Source organism: Symsagittifera roscoffensis, chromosome 6 (assembly GCF_963678635.1).
Source record: "Symsagittifera roscoffensis chromosome 6, txSymRosc1.1, whole genome shotgun sequence".
Lineage (NCBI taxonomy): Eukaryota > Metazoa > Xenacoelomorpha > Acoela > Convolutidae > Symsagittifera > Symsagittifera roscoffensis.
In genome coordinates, this window is record NC_087067.1 from 23,139,939 (window position 1) to 23,159,901 (window position 19,963).

The window sequence follows — 19,963 nt, forward strand, 5'->3', positions numbered from 1 at the left end:
GGCTCGAAAATTTTCAAACAATTAAAGGTTGCAGAAATGACTCAACTTCAGCAAGTTTGTGATACAACTGTTTTAAGGTATTTTTTTTTGTATCACAGGAAGTAACGTACATTTTTTGAAACGGCTGCCTTGTCTGCAATGTATTTCAGGTCTGCAAACTTTGTGGTCGTATTCCTAATTTTCAAGAAACTTGAAAGCCAGGTGAAGAAATTTATAAGCTTGGATAGTGGCCCTCCCAATGTTAACTCGAATAACGCAATGATAGATAGAATTTGTTTTTCGATTTTTAGTTTCCCTGTAAGACCCAAACTTTTTTGAGACGGTTTTTGCGCCGCTGTATGCCCTTTTCAGCTAATTTTAAAATCCTGCGTTTGATCATTTTTTTCTTCAAAGAAATGCATAAAAATGGTTATCATAAGTAAAAAATGTTTTTGATTGATCGAATGATTGAAATGACGTGTAAATGATTGTGTGAATATAGTGACGTGTAAATGATAGTGTGAATGTATGAAATGACGGTCAGAGAAATGACTGGTGATATATTACAATAGGGGTTAGATTCAAGTTAAATAGCTGCATAGCTTTTTGTTTTACTTCGAACAGTATTTATAATTTATTTCAGAAGCCAAAATTTTTGGCAAAAGAAAGGTAAACTTTGAATTTTTGACAAACAATTTTCCTGGCAGAGTAATGAATTTACAAAAATTATCTTAGCAGCATGTACCATTGATTGAAAATTAAATGACTATATGGCAATAGTTTTCAAATTTAATAGAAGCACTAAACTCAAAACTACCACTGATTGTAATATATCACCAAACGACGATTAGGAGTGTCTGAAAATCCCAGTTAGCTGATCGCAGAACTAATTTTGCAGAAAAAATTAACAAAAAAATCCAACGAAACAGTAAAATTTTTTGTCAATTGAGACAAAGTGTTTGCAACTCAGAAAGCATTTTTTGATAAATGCTTCCATGCAAGTTGTTTTTTTTTGCAAAAAAAAACAGCTGAGGAAAAACTGCCAACCAATCTTTTAGCATATAGTTTCGCAGGGTTAGCACTCAACACAAGTAATAAACAATTTTGCGAATCAACGATATGGATAATTTTAACTTTTTTGTGATACAAACCTCCTGGAATCTTTTTTTGAACTGAAAAAATCAATTAAGTTTTTATTTTTTTATTTTTTATTTGAATTTCAGTGATAGCAATCTTCTGCGATAACCTTATATATTATATCAGAGTTCTCAAATTTAGTACACGCCTTATACTCAAAATTACCACCAACTGTATTATATCACCAAATGACGATCAGGAATTTCTGAAACTTAACTGGAGTTAAAACCAAAAAAAAAAAACAGAAAAAACAACTCAAGCATACCAGAAGACAAAGTTCCTCCCCATGCTATACACAGTCCTAACAATAAAATTTGCGTCTGCCAGCAAAAAATTGAATAAACGAGCTTGCGATGATTCTGAGTGCAATTAAATTTGCATTATAATCATAGCGTGCATGCAGAGCCGGAAAGCGCGATTTCAATACAATCTTTTTTTGTAAAATTTACACTGTTCGATTTTGCATTAAATTACATGAGATTTTATGTTAACTTTAAAAGACTTTGCTGGCAAATTTATTTTAATTTGATAGCCAAAAAAGTTCGTTTTTGCTCAATAGAAAATCTTTGAAACGTTTTTCTCAAAAGTTTTGAGATTATACTCTCCATAAACTTTGCCGAGCTCAAAAAAAAATCAGTCCTTCTAGCATAGTTTCCATTGGGCTAAAACAATGATAGGTTTCGAAGTAAAAGTTTAGGCCTGAAATTTTCAAATCATCTTGAGCCATAATAGTTTTGTTAAAACTCTATGCAAGTTTTATTCACATCATTTTCATCTGCAGTCAACCAAATTTGAGAAAAACGCGTTGTTTAAATTTCGATTTTGATTGACTAGATTTGTTGGATTTTTTAAATCAGCTTTGTAATGGCGTTCAAGTTTTCTTTAGCCGGAATGCATATGTATAAGCGGTTATTTACCTAACTTAAGTTTTGAATCATTTTGTTCAAATTAAAATTATTAATTGATTGAATGTCGGCTGAACACAAAGTTAAATTTTAAAAAAATATTGCGAAATTTTTTTCTCACCCAATTGAGAAATCTGTTGTGCGCTAGATTCAACATTTTCAGCATGCTTTTAAAAAATTGGTGTAAGCCACCTTTGTCATCACCAAAAATAGTTTGACTAGAAATGAGAAAAAGACAAAAAAAGTAAATTACGTCGTTGCGGAGTGCTTGACTTTTTGTACCTACTATCGAAGAAACTAACGGATTATTTGTGCTCGGCTGGTTTTTCTGCAGAAAATTTTCATACTTGTTACTATTCATTTTCACGGAATTTTTTAAAATCAAATAAAAACTTTTGATGTCCTGAGCTCAACATCAAAATAAAACTTCACTTGTGATCTTTTTTCGCAAATTTATGATGCTGCGAAAAATACAAATTTCCCAATTTGGAATAATAGTAAAGGATACAGGAGCGGAGTTTTCTCGAGGGGGAGGATTTTCAAAATTTCGAAAAGTTTGTCGACTTATTTTTTAGGTCGAAAAAAATGATTTTGTGAGCTCTCCCAAAGCTGAAAATAGTTTTTTTTCAGACACTTTTTTGATTTTTTTTTGCAAAAAATCGCGTTTTTCGGCGCGCGCTGCCCCTTAAAAATACTATAATTTTGCGCCCAAGGCGCTTTTAGAAAATTTTTAGGTCAAAAATGGGTATCTCAAAATAGTAAAAGGGGACCCATTGGGTATGCAGGGGTCGAATCCCTGAGGGAAAAGGGCGCCCCGCCACCTTCTAAACCCGCCGATGTTTCTTTTTATATCGAGCACCGTTTAAAATAAATTATCAGGCCAAATTGCGCCAGCCAGTAGCTTTGCAAACTGCGCAGCATGTTCCGACCTGAGTCATTGAAATGAAAAATGAAATATGGAAAAAATAGACTGCTTGGCACTGATCTGCTCATTTTTTTCTCGGCACATTTTTTTCATGTTTTCACTGGTCCATTGACCGTAAAAGGCAGTCGGAACAATCAGGGCTTCGCCCTGATACGGGCAGTTTCTTTTTTGTTGGCGCATATTTTAAGTTTCGCTCATTTGTTTAATAGTCGAACACTACTCCAGGAACGTTAAATGGCAGTCAGAGCATTCCTGAGGTTGCGCTGATACGATCAACCTTGTTTCTCATTTTGATTTTTATCTCAGCTAAACTCAATTAGTACATCCAAGTATAATTCTACGCAACCTAATAACGTTCTATAAGATCAGAAAAGGTTCTACACTCGTAATTATCAACTATAGGAAATTGTATTTTTTTTAATTGTATTTTACTGTTTTCTCAATAGCTGTCGAGATAATTAAACTCCGAAGATTCCACTTCCAAAACAGTCGATTGAATTGAACACTTCGGGATTCTGAAACAAAAAAAAACGAATTCTTCGACACTTTCAGCGCATCCCATTGCAGCTAGGTGGATTGCGTAAAAAAGGATTTAATTGAGCGTTTAATTAATTCTTGCTTAACAGATTGGTGGGATTTCGGGTATTTTCTATTACCCGGTCCAAAACTGGTATTTTTGATGTTAATCAAAATTGGATCATAATGCTGGAAATTGATTGGTTAAAAAAATTGAATCATAATGCTGGAAATTGATTGGTTAAAAAAATTGGATCATAATGCTGGAAATTGATTGGTTAAAAAAGTGTAAATTTGGGCCGTATAACAGAAAAACCTGGGCATTTTTTCATTAGGCACTATGTGAGTTTCGGGTAATTAACAAAATCCCGAGAAAATGATGAGATCTTTGACTTTTTTTCTATTTTTTGTACTTGAACAGTCGAGTTCACGTATATTCACCAGAGGAGTCTTATAATTTAAAAATTGCAGTTTAAAAAATACCAAGTGGTTTTATATGGGGTATCATCATGCGTGAAGGAACGAATACGCAAAAAATCGCAATCAATCAATTTAATGCCTATGACCATCTTTATCGCTTACTTGCATTGAAAGTATGATTTAAAATTCTGATGGGCTAGCCAAGTTTTGGCCCATTCGAGCTTTTGCTCATAAAACGTTAAAACGTTACCCGTTTAGTATGGGGACCGGCAGATTAGCATGTGTGTTGATTAGCATGCCCATGTAACAAAATGTAGTTTAAAGACTCGCAATTTCAAGTTTTGTTCAGACAAATTTTCAATTGTTATCAGCGCGCATTTTGCCAATTTTTCAATCGCGCAAAACTATAATTTTTATTTCTCTAATAAATTAAGTAGTTTTTGAAATTATTTAAGTTATTGGACTAATTTGTTTTCGTCAGAATACACCCAATTAAAGTAAATACCGCATGTGATTAGGCACACATGCTAATCGCTACGCCCCCGTTTGTTATGCTCACCCTTCCACACGCTTCTTTGAATTCGTCGAAAGTGATTTCATTTGTCTGTCGGTTGGCAGAATATTTCTAAACAAAACACAATTAAAATTACCAAAGAGTTAACTTACCAAAAGGCTTCTCCTGTGATTGTTTGTACATCAGTTTTGGCACTATACAATTCATTCTTTTTGCAGCAAAAAAACGAGGATCATCATAACAGCTACCATCTTTCAAGAAAAGGGGTGTAATTGTGAAGTAGATTACGCTGTTGCACTTGTTGGCCGATCAGAACTCAGCAAAATTTGTAGTGCTAATTTACTGATTTTGTTTTTCGGAGTGGATTCTTAGTATCATTCTTTAGTAGATACCACAGCGAGGGAATTGTTTAGTACATCCCACGGTATAGATTCTGACTCTGATTTTCAGTTTCATCTTAAATGCTTACAACGTTTCTGTTTTGTACCCCACATCAGATTTCGCTGATTTACGCTTTGAAATAACCGCAGATACTCTAAAAAGACTCTTACATTTGTTCTGTGGTTTTTGCCCCACAACTTTCTAAACCAAAACTTTGTCTGTAAAAAAGCGCACTGCAAGAATTAGATGCATGAATCAGATATGTAAAATCAAAGGTGAGATATTACGGAAAAGTGACACAAAAAGCTAGTGTTCTAAGTTTGAACATTTATACACATGGTTTTGGTTTTCTTTAATTTCAATAGCAATCTTCTCCTGTGATTATTTGAAAAACCAGTGGGTCTTTTCGGTTATACCCCCCCCCCCCCTAAATGATAAAAAAATAAAAATTAAAACTTACTTAAAAAGTTTGACTGATTTTCCTTAAAAATGCAGGGCTGATATCGCGAGCGTTAAATCAAGCTAGAAACTAAAAACGCCTTTAGCATCCTTTTAATGAAGCTTATGCACAGAAAACTGGCAATAATTGGCGAAAATTAAGTAAAAGTAGTTCGTTTTCACCAGTCCCATAATAATATAGTGCCTTTCCTATCCTAGCAAATGTCGCAATGATATAATAAAAAATTTCATTCCACTTTTTCTGATTTATGGGGGGGGGGGGTATAACCGAAAAGACCCAAACTAGTTTTGGAATATGAATTGATTTTTTTATGCACTTAACCAAAAAAAAACCGAAAGATACTAAGTCAAACAATACATCATATTGAGGTTATTTCCGTCGGTCGTTCAAACCGCAATAAAAAATTAATTTATAGGAAAAAGCTTAATAAAAAAATATCATTCAATTTATTTTTCAATCTACATTGTCTAGCAAAAACGAATTACAATCAAATTACCTTTACCGACTTTCTTTAACTTAGTTTGGAAAAACGAAAAAATCTCGTGAAAGGGTTTTCAAAGTGGAAAACCACGGTGACCTTTTTCGTTGTAGGTGGAGCTTCATTGGTTGCCACATAATGTCTAAATTGTTGTGCAAGGTTTGTGTGCAAAAAATCCGGATCTAAGAAATGGGGATTGTAAAGTAGATTAAAACAGACGAATTTTCTACCAATCAGAATGCAGCAAAATTAGAATTCACAATAGAAAGCTCGGTGCTAATTTACTCTAGTTAGTCATAGTGGGGAGGTTGTTAAGTAGAGACCATAGGGGGAGATTGTTAAATAGATCCAAAAAAAATCAGTAGAATTGGCCCAATAATTTCCGATATATTTCAGTTCGGGTTTTTGTATATCCAGTATATCCAACGCTGAGGGTAGAATTTTTTCAATCAGCATTGATCACATTGTCAACGAAATTTAATATAAAAAAAATCTAAATTTCTTAGTAGGTTATCTACTTCATTATGACTTCTTGATGCCTCGTGCTAAAAAAAAAACGATAATATGAAACTAATTTTAGAAAAATAAAATTTCTTAGGTAAATTTGACATTGAAAGCAATTTAAAAAAAAATTAACAGAAGTCTGTGGCAGAAGCAAATTTTCTGCGCTACTTGCAAACAAATACTTCTGAATTTATGGTGTCGATTTGGACTCTGTTTGATGACGATTTGGTCGTGTCTGTGACATACTATCTTTACAGTTCACAAAAGGGCGTTTTACACCCCGCATCCGACTTTGCTAGGCTATACTTTTAGATACTTGTAGATAGACCAGGTAGATTTTCATATTTCATTAGCCTATACTTTCAAGGTAATCTGAACACAATAGTTTTTATCAAGTCTACATGCTATTTTCGTAAATTGTATTTTCTGGTTTCGCAGCGAACAAACACCAGACCAAAACAAATTATTCATAAAATTTGACAAATTATTCCTAACAGAATGAAGGACTGAAAACTCGAAAACGTAAATGATTCAAAAGTGCCCAAAAAAAGTTTTATATTTAGCTGGGCTTTTTTTTCTTGTAAGTTTTTGTTATATTTAATTTAAGTTCGCATCAGTAATTCAGCAAAAATCCTAAACTTCACTCTTTGAAAAACTGAATTTAATCAAAACTGCAATCTTTTAACATTTTCTGTGAGCATTTTCATTCCAAATATCGATGGAAGTGACGGAATATTTGTGCTCGCGGTGATTTTTTTCTCTGGACAATTTCGACTTGTTAACTAGCCATTTTCGACTTTTGTTTTATCGATCGGAAAATAATGTTGCCCTAAGTTCAGTTTGGATAAAATATCTTAGGAGTGATCAATTTTTGTAAACTTACGGGGGTTTTAAGATTGCAAAAATGGGCATTTTTGATAATCAATGCGAGATTAATATCGTTTTGTAAACGCGTAAGAGCAGATTTAATCAACATTAGAAATCGTTTCAATTTGAAATAAGGCATGCGAATTGGTCTAACTAATACTTTGCTATCTGCAAAGTATTTCAATTTTACTTTGCATAGCGTGTGGGGGGATGATTTTTGAAAAAAAATTTAAGAAAAAATTGAAAAAATATTTTTTTTTGTTTTAAAATTTGATTAATATTTTCAAGCCGAACTGTGCTTAATAGATAAAAGAATGGCAGTTGCAAAATTCAGGACTTCGCATTGATACGAGCAGTCTTGTTTTTTGGTGCCTTTGCAATAAACCCCCACTAAAACAACTCTTTACTCAACAGAAAACTACATGACAAGAAAAATTATGATAACGATAATGGGCACTGTTCTAATGTCAAGACGACGCTATTATCATACTCGGGGAGTTGATTTCTCAATTTCTTTTTCAGTCAACGTCATCACGAGACTGACTGAATTTCACGCTTTTTTGTTTTGAATGCCTAAATAAGGGATTTCGATTGGCTTACGCAATTTCTGCCATGATGGGTTCCCAAAGTAACAAATGCGCCAAAACAACTAAAATCAAAAAGTAAAAATATTAATAATAACAATCAGAATAATAATCATAATAATCAAAATAAACAAAATAATTATAAAAGTCATCATAATAATCATATTACTTTTCATTATAATCATAATCATAATCATAATAATCATAATGATAATCACATTAATAACTAAAATCATAATAATAGTCATAATAGTCATAATCATAATAATCATAATAATCATAATAATAATCATTATTATAGTCATAATCATAATAATCATCATAATCATAGTCATAATAATCTTAATAATTATAATATTAATCATAATAATCATAATAATTTTTTTATAATCATAATAATCATCAAAATAATCATTATAATACACTGTTTCCAAGTAAAGTCATTACACAAAAAAAATTACAAATAAAGAATTTTCTTACAAAAACATCACTTGAGGGAACACCAATACGTCTCCTGAGTCCAGATCCGCAAATCTAGAAAAAAAATTGGAAACACTATTTTGAAAAATCGCCCCCTCGAGAAAACCCTAGATCCACCTCTGTGCATAAGTATAACGCAGATGAGATATAGACAACTCTGAGCTATCTATATTCATAAATACAAAGGTGGCAAATTTATTTTTTTTTTCAGTTCTGGATGATGAAATGGAGTTTTCAACTTCAAAATGTGTTTTTTTTTCATCGCAAATATACCCCGAGATAAAGTGTTATACATGCCTCATAGATATGAGACATATTTTACACAAAAGGATAGCTAGTGAGCAGAAGTAGCGTACAAATAACATAGAGGTTGATTGCCATTGTCAGGTAGAACTTTCGATTTCGGGTAGATATACCTCTGAACGCTTAAATAGTTAGCCTTACATTTTTATACTGATTTTACAGTCGAAGTCCAAAAACATATCGGAATTGTTTTTGGAGACATTTTGAGATTCGTTTCTTTGATTTTGTTTCTGAGCAGAGCTAATGTGTCACTATGGTACAGTAATAATACAGTATTCTGTGGCATTACTGGAACAGTTTTGAATAGTATGGCATATCAACCCTTTATGTTCTAAAAGGAGGCCCTGCAGTGGGTAGAGCCGGCTTTGATACAAAAAGTCCGTGTGTGTCTCGGTGTGTTTGTGTGTTTGTGTGTGTTTGTGTGTGTGTGTGTGTGTGTGTGTGTGTGTGTGTGTGTGTGTGAGCGTACATTGATGATGTTGTCGACGTGTAAGGAGACTGCACTCTCCTCTGCCTCGCAGTCCTTGCCCACCATGTAGTAGACAGACTCCACCATTAGCCGCAGGTCCTGTCTGCTCAACACCTCATCTCGGTCTATGTCATACAGCTAAAATCACACAGATCAATTGCTAACCATTATCGAGTTGGTCGAATTATGTTTCAACCGGTCGACTGCTGGCCTCTCTTGACTTGATTTGCATCATGTATCGACCCTGGTCGACTCATGCATCGACCCTGTTTGCTGCGCCTTATTCATATTCCCCCTTTTACGCCCCTTCCCCAATTGACGCTCTTCTTTGTATGCACCCCCCTTTTTTCGATGTTTTTTTGAAAATCGAAGACGTAATTTTTGGGCTCTTTTTCGAAGTCTGGAAATGTTCCAAATTTATTGAAAGTTGTAAGTACGCCTTCCCCTTACTTTTCCCAATTTCTTGTCCTTCTTCCTTCCACTACCCTCACACTCCCTCTCGACGTATAAATGAGGGAGGAGGATGTGTTTGGTAGGGGGTGGGATGAGTGAGTGTGAATGAGCGGAGGAGGTAAGTGTCTGATGAGGGAAGAGTATCGGAAGAAAAACAGAATCAAGTAAACATCCCCCTTAATAGACCAACAGAGCACTTTCGGAAAATATTGCTCGGAAACACTCACTTTGAAAATCCACTCGAGTTTGTCCTCTGTCGATCCTTTGAGAATGACTGACATAGTCTGCAGAAACTCCTGACAAACATCACATTTCAATTAGAGCATATAAAATCTTTCAGTTTTTTTGTCATTTTTTCATCTATTGGGTTTTTTGCAGTTCTGATACAGCAGTTTTGAAGGTGGAGATAAATACGTACATACATATGTACCCTAAAAATTTTCTAATGGCGCCTTTGACGCCAATATATACTAACTTTGAGGGGGAGCGCGCGCCAAAAAAAACGCGATTTTTTTGGTCAAAATTTTCCAAAAAGTGCCCAAAATTTGATTGAGGCGCAGATAAAAATTGGCCGAAACAGCGTCTTTTTAGTGCTTTAGGAAAGCTCGGAAAATCAATTTGGTCGACCTAAAAAAAAGGTCAAAATTTTCGATAAAATATATATATGAAAAAAGCTTATAGCTTTCCTCACTTTGACTTTGATGCTTTTTGAGCCTGATTCATTAGCATGAAAATTATTGCGTATTAGATGTCTCAATAGCGGCCGAAATGGGCAAAGTTCCAGCCAGTAATTTTACGATAAGTAACCGGTCAATTATTTTTTGAATCTAATAAGTCATTAACTTCTAGATTGCATTTTTTGACGGAAACTTAGCAAAAAAACGAGCACAACGTTTTGTCACTTTATTAGAAAATCAGAATAAAAAATTAGCAAGACAGGTCATGTATGAGGGTAAAACCCTTAATGCAAATGTAATTGTCCTGTATCTGGTCTCAAATAGTTTCAGTTGAAAAAATTTCATAACATGAAAGTTTGGAAAGTTTATTTTCTTACGCCTTCAGTATCTTATATAAGATCCTCGAAGCGCCCATTCGCAAATCAGAACGTTAAACATTTGGCATTTTTCAAGCCCAAGAATTTTACCAACAATTTTTATGCGAAATGCTTCTTTTCAGATTTGAACTCAAGAGGCAGATATTTCTATTGGGGCAAAAAAAATGTTAAAAACTACTGATTCGATCACCGAGCAAAAAATGTTCCGAAAAATTAATGTTTTTTGTTTTAAGTTGGCACAAAAGTTATAGTTGTGGTAAACTTCAGTGTTCAAATGCAGTCCCATGCAAAATAAGGCCAATTTAAATTGTGAGCTTAATTTCATCAAGATAAAACTCAATGAATGGCTAAAAAAAATTTCAGATTTAAAGTCAGAGAAATATAAGTGATTTCGAGTTTTTAAATGCCATCACATACAGTTTTGTGAATCCACTTAACTTTTTACGCTTTTTGTTCAAAATGCAGTTTTCATACAGCGACAATGTTTAAATAAATACATGATTCAAATTGTCCAAAAATGCTCCGACGGAAAAAGTTTACGACGATAAGTCACTTGGGGGAATAATTGTACAATTCAGGGGCGGATCTAGGATTTTCTTGAGGGGGGGGGGGGCGGATTTTCAAAAAAATTTCAAAAATTTTGTCGACTTTTTTTTTGAGCTCTCCCTAATCATGGTTTGGTCCCTTTTTCGGCAAAATTTTGTGCGCCGCAGGGAAAAATTTGAAAAAACAGTCCAAAAAAGAGGTTTTTGGGCACTTTTTGGACAATTTTGATAAAAAAAATTGCGTTTTTTCGGCGCGCGCTCCCCCTCAAAATTAAAAAATATTGGCGCCAAAGGCGCCTCTAGAAAAATTTTAGGGTCAATGGGCCAAAAATGGATTTCTTAAAAAGTACCAAAGGGGGACCCTTTGGGTCGGCAGGGAGTCGAATCCCTGAAGGGGGGTAATGTCCGCCCCCCACCCCCCTAAATCTTCCCCTGGTACAATTGATCCCCTTTTTGTTCCAACCAGTCACCGAACCAAGTGACTGGAAAAACTATGACATAGTTCTTCTTGCCCAATTTTCGGCACCTGAAGCAAAACTCGTGAGGGGTCATGTGTAGTATCATATTGAAACCCTATTGGCCAGGATTCGGTTTCCCACAGAAATTTCACAAACATTGACTTGCGCCAAAAAAAGAACTTTTTTGTTTTTCAGAATAACGGCTTTTTTGTAAAGTTTTAGAATTTTTTCTCGTATTTGAAACTGTTTATTTATTGCTACCAATGGCAATAATAAACAAATTGAACTTTTCATCATTTTTACATGTTTTTCCCTATTTTTTCAATTTTGCAAGTGATTTTAAGTTCAGAACCAGGCGCGGATCTAGGAATTTCTCAAGGGGGGGGGGTGTCGGATTTCCAAAAGGAAAATTGAAATTTTGTAGACCTTTTTTTTAGGTTGACCAAATTGATTTTCTGAGCTCTCCCAAATCACCATAAAGACCCTAATTTGGCAAAATTTACTGCGCCGCAAGCAAATTTGTGAAAAAACATGCCACAAAGGCGTTTTTATGCTTTTTGGAAATTTTCGACCAAAAATCGCGTTTTTGCGGCGCGCGCACCCCCCTTAAACTAAAGGTGGACTCACGCTAAAGGTGCCTTCAGAAAAATTTTAAGGTCAGTCAGCCAAAAATGGATATCTCAAACAGTGCAAAGGAGGGACCCTTTGGGTCGGCAGGGGGTCGAATCCCTGAGAAGGGGGGATGACGTCCGCTCGCCCACGCCCCCCCTAAATCCGCTACTGCTCAGAACATTATGTGCGAGTTCGCAGAAACTCTCTTTTTTTCTTGATTTCGAACACAGTTAGAAATTTTATCAAATTCTATTCTTCATTACAATTGGCTTACCTGGAATAGAACGTTGCCGTATGGATCTCTTTCGAATGTGTTGAATACAAAATGGGCGTATTGATTCGTGTCTAAAATATTGAATAACATCATGATCAATCCATAATTATGTCATCAAATTTGGCTCTACAATCAAAATTGACTGGATTTTAGCTTGGCATTACTATATTTGTGCAACTGACCTCCGACGGGGAAAAACTGTTGGAAAACTCTTCGGAATGTCTCCTCTGTAAGATAACCATTTGGACACTCCTGCAACACGTAGAAAAATTTGTTCATCATAAACTTTTGATCCTTTATAAAAATTCGGATTGAACATTTTCTCAAATATAAAAACTGCTACTGTCATGTCATTATTGGCATGCTTCTCATCTTTATTTGACCCATCCTTTTAATTTGACCAAATGGCTCTTTTCTCTTTTTTACAGTTACATATTGAAAAGGGATAACACCTGTTTGAATCGTCTGTAGATGTCTTTGATTTCGTGTCTCTCAAAAAGAGTGTTCCTTGTTAGCTGCTCTATGCTGTGTGGTTTTGCATGAACCATCTGCAGATCCAATTCATCGAGAATATCTTCTGAAACCAAAAAATCGGTAATTAGTTATAACAGGCGTAGCCCGTTGCTGTGCAAGCAGCACAAAATATTACCAGCAGAACATTGGATGCTAAAAATTGATTGTTCGGCACGCAACATTTGCCTTCAAAAAAATTTGAATTTTTAAAATTTCTTTAGGGAGTTTTTTCTTCAAGTTTTCTTCAAGTTTTTTTTCTAATGTTTTTGGCGCAGTAAAAACATTATCAGTTAACTAAACGCAAAACTAATCTTATCCGGGCAAAGCCCTGAATGTTTGACTGCCTTTTGAGATTTATGGGGGAAGTGCTTGCATTTGAATAACATGATGAAATTTAAGAAAAGAAAACGTTTTGAATTTCTTCTTCTTTCTATTTTTAAAAAACCATTGCTCACACACTACGTAAAAAACAAAATGATACATTCCCAAAAAAGCAAAGCAATAAATTGACCAAATGGCATGCTTCATTCCAATTTGGAACATTTTTTTCAGACAGATTAAATCTCGGCATAAGCGTTAATAGCACGAATTATTTTGCGCGTTAATAATCTCAAATTGGCAATCTTCAAACCCCCATAAATTTAAAAAATATTATTGCAAATAAAATATAGTTTTAGTTTTGATTTCAGGGCAAAAAATACTATTCAGATGATTTCCAAAAACTTTGTCAAAATATCTGGTAAAAAATTGAAGCTAGTCTGGAGAAGAAAAAAACCAACTCGCGCACACATATTCTATCACTTTTTTTGAAAGTCGCGCCCAAAAAATGGTTCAATAGACGTATATTTAATCTCTTTAAAACATAAAATAAGAGTAGTCAATTCTAGTACATATAGCTAGCACATAATACTCTGACCATTTTGGAGATATTGTGTTATATTTTTTGCCACATCTTGGAGCGAATGTAAGGATACGTTATATCAAAGTTAGCTGCCCTGAGAGATTGCTCATAGAAAGGATACAGTGATAATTGATGTTGATTTTTTTCTTTTGAAGTTCAAACTGAAATGACTTTTTCAATATCTCCAGTGACGAAAAAACGTAAGAATGTTTATTAAAATCAGTATAATAAACTTCTAAGCTTCATCAGACTCTTCTGTGGGGAATCGAACAAAAAATTACTACAAAAGTCACAGTTCCATCTTTGAGGTCGAAAAAAAGTGTGCTTAGCTGGTGTTTAACCACACAAATATAAATTGAGTTATAAGATAACCAAATAATTTTTGAAAGAACTGCGGCGTTTGTCAATTTATCTTTTTCCAAAAATGTTTTTTATTTCCATAAAAAATTGCGTATGAAAGTTACGAGGGATTTAGTATAAGAGCGGTAGAAACTCAGTAATGTGCAGACATCGCAAAATCTTCAGGAAAAATAGAAAAATGAAGAAAAACTATTTAAAAAAATTTTCACAGAAATTTCTAAATGTTAATGATGGGGAACGTGGAACATTTAGCAGTATACGGGTCTATGTTGGAGCTTTCGAAAAACTGTTTTAAACGTTATTTCTAAGTAATAAAAGTTTTTGTCTCGCCTTTTGACTGAAAGTAGTTTAAATCAAAAAACAAAGAAAATAACGATTTGAAAAAAAGTATTAGTCAATCATAGCTTTCTTTCGTCACTGCGATATTGTAAAAGCCATCGCAGCTTGAACCTCAAATATACAAAATTCAGAAAAACTTATCAGCATATCCTTTCTGACGCTTGTTGTTCAGAATCTTAAGTGCAAAAAGTAATTGCCGCAACAACAAAAGCGACTGGCTATTTTGAACTTTAAAGCACAAATTTCTTCGGTTATTCTAATTGTCGGAAAACTTTGTACAAAAACAAAATGAATCTATGTTCAAATCACATATTTCGATCAATTTTTGGAGTTGAAGCACAAAACTAGACAATAGTTATATACTTATTACCTTGAACAATCATTGAAAGGAAAAAAACATCGAATGTCATTTTTTAGGCAATTTCAATTTGACTCATTCTGTTTATATAATTTGACCTACATCACAGTGCTCTTGTTTATCTCGGAAATTTCACTAACTCTCTGAATTTCGACAATGTTTTGCTCTTGTTCAAATTGTGTAGCAAAAACTATCTAAATATCTTTTGTCCGATATCGTTACTTCTAAGTTAAAGTTGCATCAAAGAGAAGGGAATTCGCGTGTACATATGCAGTTCTCTAGAAAAAGTTCAAATAATTTATGACCACCAAATCAAAATTTGCCAAAAATATGCTACATTCGGAGTGTATGAAGCTCGGTTTTGATTATAAAAACAAAATGCAGTTTATCTAACGACTTGAAAAAAAAAACTTTTGATACGCTCGACCACAAAATCTTCTTGATTGAATAACAAAATATGGGAAAATGCTGACACTGGTGCATTGTATATTTATCAGCAAGGTATCATAATGTGCATGAATAATTGTCTTATACGATTGGTTGTCAATAACCTTTGGGCTCATCAGTGATCAATTTTTGGTCTTTTTTTGTAATTTTAATTGACATTCAACTTGCTGCATCAACATCAATTGTCTTTATCTACACTGACGACACTCATGTTCCGTGCAACAGTGAGAGCTCATATGAGTATCAGTTAGACTACGCCAGATTGTGATTACGCTAATTTTGGCAGAACTAGTATGCGTGAAATTAATTCTAATTATTATGTTCTTGTAAATAATGTTTTATTTGGTCCTCGCTTTGTGTGCATAATTGCTCTCAATTGACAAAAATCACAAATCTATCGTTTACCACCGCTGTTTCCCTAATTCGCTGATATTCGCCAAAAATATGTTTTTCCTATATCGGGTAGTAAAATATATCTAAACAAAACTGCTCGTATCAGGGCGAAGCCCTGAATGTTCCGACTGCCTTTTAAGGCTTTTGGAGCAGTAATAACATTAAAAAATTAAATGTAATAAATCAAAATGAAATTTTTTTTTTCTAAAATTTGAAATTTTTTAAATGAAAATCATCCCCCCACACGCCATATAAAGTACAAAAATATAGATTTCGCTCCTTGTAACAAATCAATTATGGTAGATAGGCTTCTTTCAACCAATTTGGAACGATTTATAAGACGGATTAACTCTCCGCTTACGCGTTAATAGCGCGAAATATATCGCGCGTTAATTGTCCCAAATTGGCCAAAATGGCAATCATTAAACCCCCATAACTTTACGAAAAATGATCACAGGTGAAATATCTTTTCAAAATTGAGATCAAGACAACAATACCTTTCGAAGGATATAAAAAATTCCGTCAAAAATGGCTAGTTAAAAAGCCGAAATTTGTCTGAAGAAAAAAACCCACCCCGAGCACAAATATTCCGTTACTTTCGTATCGAAAGTCGGAACAATAAATACCGTCTGATATCGTTGCTTCTAAGTTAAAGTTCAATTGCATGCATTACGTTGCATCAAGATCAAACGTGAATCTTTTCATTCACGACGCTCACATCGCGTTCAACCGTAAGAATGCACATGTGTATCGTTTAGACATATTTACTTTTTAAACCTAACTGTATGCCAAAAAATAAACCTAAATTATGATAAGATGACCTTAACCCAATTTAGTCATTTTAAAAATGCTTCTAAGAATTGTAGAGACATAAATAAGGTGATATTTAGTTCAAAAAAACTCCAGAAAAAAGCTTTATTTTTTTTCATCAGATGGTGTGGGAGGAGAACTCCACACCATTTGATATTTAACGAGTCTAAGGAGTGGATTAAGGCGACAAGTAACGGATGGACAAACGCATAAATTATAAATGGCCTTTCTTCATGACCTGTTTTCATTATGATAGAAGTTCATTGGTTTAATAGATAACATGTTGTGGAGAATTATTATCTCTCTATTAGTCGCTTGTTAATAATAAGTTAAGCAAAAAAAAATATATATTTTTTCAAATTATTACTTTGCAAATTATATCGCTAATCAATATAGAGTGAAATTTTCACAGTCGCTCAAATGGGTGCTGAAAATACTCCACTATAGCTTATCACTCTGTCTCGTTTTGCGAGCATTTGGTTACAGAATTTGTATGAAAATATAATCACCCTTATCAGAATTTCAACCTCAATTTTGGGAATCAGAACAATTATTTAGGCGAAATTCGGTTCATTGTACGTCTATAACTTTTAGGAACATCGATTATTGGTTTTTGGATCGTTTTGCTCAGATGAAAAACGTCTAATCTCAAAGCCCCCGGACGAAGTTTTTTACGATTAAAAGTTGGGTAACTTACGAATTACTTCCTTGTCTGGGACGTGAATAATTTTCGTCTCAATTTTTTGGCAGATGACGTTCAAACACGCTCGCAAAGGTTTCATTGTTTATAGGTATTTAGTTTACAAGGGTTAGAAGATTATGAGAAAACTAAACGGTTTTTCTGATAAAAACTCAGCGGCGTTTGTATGAATATAGTAGGCTTTTTGAATGGTACAAAAGTATAGATGGTTTGAATGGTTCCTCCTTAGGCAATTTTTTTTATTCTCAAATAGCGGATTGGGTTGAATAATTCAGAACTGGACAGAAAAGTTATATCCCGCGGTTAGGTTAACGATAAGAATTAAAATTGTATTAAATATATTAAAATTTTTTTCTGCTAGCTTTCAATGAAATAATACAGATTTTTCTGGTATTGTCAAGGAATGATAAAACAGGGTAATGGGGCTAATAACATACAGGCAAGCCAAATTATTGATTGAAAAACTTCAGCGTGACGGATTAAATCGGGAAAAGCTGCAAAAAATGAACAGAACAAAAGGGAAAACTATGGAAAAAAAAACAGTTTTTAACTATATAGAATAAGCTCTACTTATTTTCCGACCGGTTATAACGCAGGATAGAATAGGAGGCAGTAAAACTGAGGAATTACAAAAAACAGCCTGACGGAAAATAAATCAGAGTGGGAAAAAGTGATTGAAAGAAGAAAAAATGTGCATTTACTAAAAGTTGGTATATTTAATATTTTGCGCGGTATGTGTTTATTATGAGCTAAGTGGCACCGATTTAAAATTCCTCAGGACGGCGCACTGCTCTGAAGTGCTATTAAAAGTAATTCAATGTCTGGGGCTAACAAATTGATTTTGGGAAAAAGAACCCTTTTGGTTTGTATATACCTGTTAGCGGAATACTGAAAAAGTATATTGATTTTCTTTTTGAGTTCTTGATTAGACTCGTTGCTTCTACTCAAAGCAGATAGAAAAAAAAACAATTTTTTTTCGACGTTCAAAAAAATTCTCAAGTTTCAACTCCTTTGCTTGTGCTTTTTTTCTAGATTTTTTATGAAAAAAAAATTGGTTCAACGCAAGTTTATCGGTTTTAAGGGTATTATGTATTCTATTTGAATACATTTGCAACCAGTGCTTTTTGTTGGTCTGATTCGAATAGATTGCTTAAGAGAGTATTTCTTAAGATTGGTAAGTGTTCTGTAACGTAAAGAAAAGATTGGGTGATGGCATTTAATCAATTTACCATTTGGGAGGGGAATTCCACGCCATTTGCTTTTTAACGCGTTTCTGGAGTGGATTAAGACAACAAATAATGCATGGACAAACGCATAAATTATACATGGCCCAAATCATTCAAAATGTTTTCACTAGTTCTTTTTAGAATCACTTGTAAAAGTAAAAAAAAATCAAGTATGTATCATGAAAAAATTGCTGCTATCAAACTCAAAAATTCTAACTATCAAACGAAATTCAATAACGAAAATTGTACTGATGTTGGTTTTTAGTTTTAAGGTTTTTAGATCAGAATTGAATTGGCGTTTTTTAGGCTTTTTTATTGCTCTGCTCGCTTTGCAGTCGCAATTACTCAATAAGCAAAAAACAAATATCTAGCTGCAATTGACGGGGGAAAATCTAAACAGGTTGAATGAAAAATGCGAAAAAAGTCAACATTTAACTAAAGTAACCAGGGGCGGATTTAGGGGGGGGGGCGGGGGGGCGGACGCCCCCCCCTTAGGGATTCGACCCCCTGCCGACCCAAAGGGTCCCCCCTTTGATACTTTTTCAGAAATCCATTTTTGGCGGATCGACCCTAAAATTTTTCTAAAGGCGCCTTCGGCGCCAATATATACTAACTTTGAGGGGGAGCGCGCGCCAAAAAAAATGCGATTTTTTTGTCAAAATTTTTCAAAAATTGCCCAAAAACGGCTTTTTTGACTGTTTTTTAAAAAATTTGCCTGCGGCGCAGAAAATTTTGCCAAAATAGGGGCAAAGCAGTGCTCTGGGAGAGCTCGAAAAATCAATTTGGTCGACCTAAAAAAAAAAAAAAAGGTCAAAATTTTTCGAAAATCCGCCCCCCCCTCGAGAAAATCCTAGATCCGCCCCTGAAAGTAACTATAAAGTAATTCTTCCGTGTTCCTATTTTTCACAGTTTGTTCACATGTTATAAGACCAATCAATGTGTACTAAAAATTCGATTCGCTTGGTTGATTGATTTGCTTGGTTCAGTTGAAAATTACAACGTTGTCAAAAAGGGTGCAAGAGTGCTGAAAATTGCTTTCAAAATAAGGTTTACGAGTACTAAGGAAAACATGGTGGGATCCACTTAACAATTTCCCCACTACCTTTCAAGAAAGGAGGGTTGTTAAGTAGATTAAGTAAGTTAGATCAAGTAATTTTCGATCAATCAGAAAGCAAAATTAGAAGTCTTAGAAATTCTTACAAAATTATACGAAATTAGATACTCTTGGGGAAATATTGTTAAGTAGATCCGGCGGTCCTGTAGATCGTAGATCCTTCATGTACTTCATGACAAGTAGATCATTCATCTTCCGTCCTTGCTTCGAATAAATTATGCCTCTAATATGGGTCAAAATTTTTCGGTCGCGCCATCTCCGGAAGTCGCGAAGGATCATTGTGGTCGCGAAAGTCTGGAAATACCTAAATTCGGTCGCGAAAGTCTGGACATACCTCAAATTTGTCGCTAAAGTCTGGACATGACTCGCTGACATCGACCCGCGTATACTGCAGCGGATTTAGCAAGTTGTCATGCGACAATTTCTTAACAAGCAATGTGGGGTACCGTTTAAATATCCGCTATATCAAAAATCCGAAAAACCA

General features: G+C 34.3%; 1 protein-coding gene across 12 annotated transcripts in view; it reads right to left on the reverse strand.

The window, feature by feature from the left end:
- Nucleotides 1–3,291: 3,291 nt before the first annotated feature.
- The window catches only part of LOC134848393 (Kv channel-interacting protein 1-like), a 46,340-nt gene continuing 29,668 nt past the window's right edge, over nucleotides 3,292–19,963 (reverse strand). For 10 of the 12 annotated variants that reach the window (XM_063865820.1, XM_063865812.1, XM_063865815.1 and 7 more), the window contains 7 exons: nucleotides 12,771–12,895; nucleotides 12,501–12,570; nucleotides 12,319–12,389; nucleotides 9,603–9,671; nucleotides 8,923–9,060; nucleotides 4,442–4,507; nucleotides 3,292–3,461 (listed from right to left, as the gene is read on the reverse strand). In XM_063865820.1, the coding sequence (XP_063721890.1) occupies nucleotides 3,405–3,461; nucleotides 4,442–4,507; nucleotides 8,923–9,060; nucleotides 9,603–9,671; nucleotides 12,319–12,389; nucleotides 12,501–12,570; nucleotides 12,771–12,866 (567 nt within the window). In that variant the 5' untranslated portion in view covers nucleotides 12,867–12,895 and the 3' untranslated portion in view covers nucleotides 3,292–3,404. Of the gene's footprint in view, nucleotides 3,462–4,441; nucleotides 4,508–8,922; nucleotides 9,061–9,602; nucleotides 9,672–12,318; nucleotides 12,390–12,500; nucleotides 12,571–12,770; nucleotides 12,896–17,136; nucleotides 17,468–19,587; nucleotides 19,660–19,963 lie in introns of those variants that run through there. The other 2 variants (XM_063865821.1, XM_063865819.1) reach the window with 2 other exon arrangements.